The sequence below is a fragment of the Octodon degus genome, unplaced genomic scaffold (genome assembly GCF_000260255.1).
Source record: "Octodon degus isolate 3935 unplaced genomic scaffold, OctDeg1.0 scaffold00379, whole genome shotgun sequence".
Classification (NCBI taxonomy): domain Eukaryota; kingdom Metazoa; phylum Chordata; class Mammalia; order Rodentia; family Octodontidae; genus Octodon; species Octodon degus.
Window position 1 is genome coordinate 720163 of NW_004524955.1, and position 1080 is coordinate 721242.

Here is a 1080-nt window from a genome sequence, read left to right on the forward strand (position 1 = left end):
TGCCCCCACTCCTCCGGGGTGAAGGTCACGGCCACGTCCTCAAAGGTCACAGGCACCTGGAGAGTCCAGCAGAGGTGTTAGAACTGTCTGGGCTACCAGATGGGTGGTCACATGTGCTGGGCTAGAACAGGAACGGAGAACCCACCCCGCTGCCACCACACTTCCTGAGTGCCCTGGTCGGCCCTAGGCTCCAGCGGCAGAAGGCAATGCTGTGGAAAGAATGCAGCAGGGCAAAGGAAAGAAGCCTTCTGTATGGGAGCTGCTGGAGGCCGGGACACAGGAAACTGGGGGCCGTGCGATATGCACGGTAAGGATGAAGGAATGTTCGGGCATCCCAACGTCAGCGGCAATACCTAAGCCTCACGGGTCCAGCATGGGGCCTGACCCAGGCTGAGGGCTTCACATTTCATGTTGGTGACTATGTGTCCACAGATCCAAAGTGAGGCTCTTGGAATCAGTATACAAACACCTAGGGCTGGCCAGATAGCTCAGCAGATCAACGCGCCTGCTTGCTGTGCCAGCCCTGCCCCTAGGGCGCACTGAGAAAGGATGTGGCACTTGCCTGTAATCCCAGCACTTGGGAGGCTGAAAACGGGAGAATCACAATGAGTCTGATCTACATAGTGAGACCCTATAGATCCTGTACTAAATTTTTAAAAAAAGAAAAGAAAAGAAAGAAAGAATACAAACAGCTAAAACTGACCCTTCATGGCTGTGCAACTTCACCATTGAGCCCTGACTTCCAGGTCAATACAGCAATTCCCACATTATCCATAATAATCATAACAGAGAAAAACATGTTTCCTGCTCAATGGGCTTTAGGCTTTCTATCGACCCTTGCCCAGCTTCAGGGGTAAACACCAACACCAGTCACCAGGCCTGAAGTCAAGGGACCTGAGGGCAAGGGACCTTCACAAATGCACTTACTATCGTGGAGATAGGACTTCTGCCGAGATTTTAAAAGTGTAACATGAGTCACCTTGGATTTGGTGTCCAGACCCTGGAACATGGTAACTGGAGGAGGAGAAGGAGAGTGTGTCCCTGGGACCAAGGAAGGATCTGAAGAGAGAACTGGGGACT

General features: G+C 52.0%; 1 protein-coding gene across 1 annotated transcript in view; it reads right to left on the reverse strand.

Moving 5' to 3' along the window:
* LOC111814618 (zinc finger protein 805) overlaps positions 1–68 on the reverse strand; it is a gene marked incomplete at its 5' end in the record, with an annotated part of 8161 nt that extends 8093 nt beyond the window's left edge. Inside the window, one exon of the mRNA XM_023708496.1 lies at positions 4–68. Coding sequence (XP_023564264.1) covers positions 4–68 — 65 coding nt within the window. The remainder of the gene's footprint in view (positions 1–3) is intronic.
* Between the last annotated feature and the right edge of the window lie 1012 nt (positions 69–1080).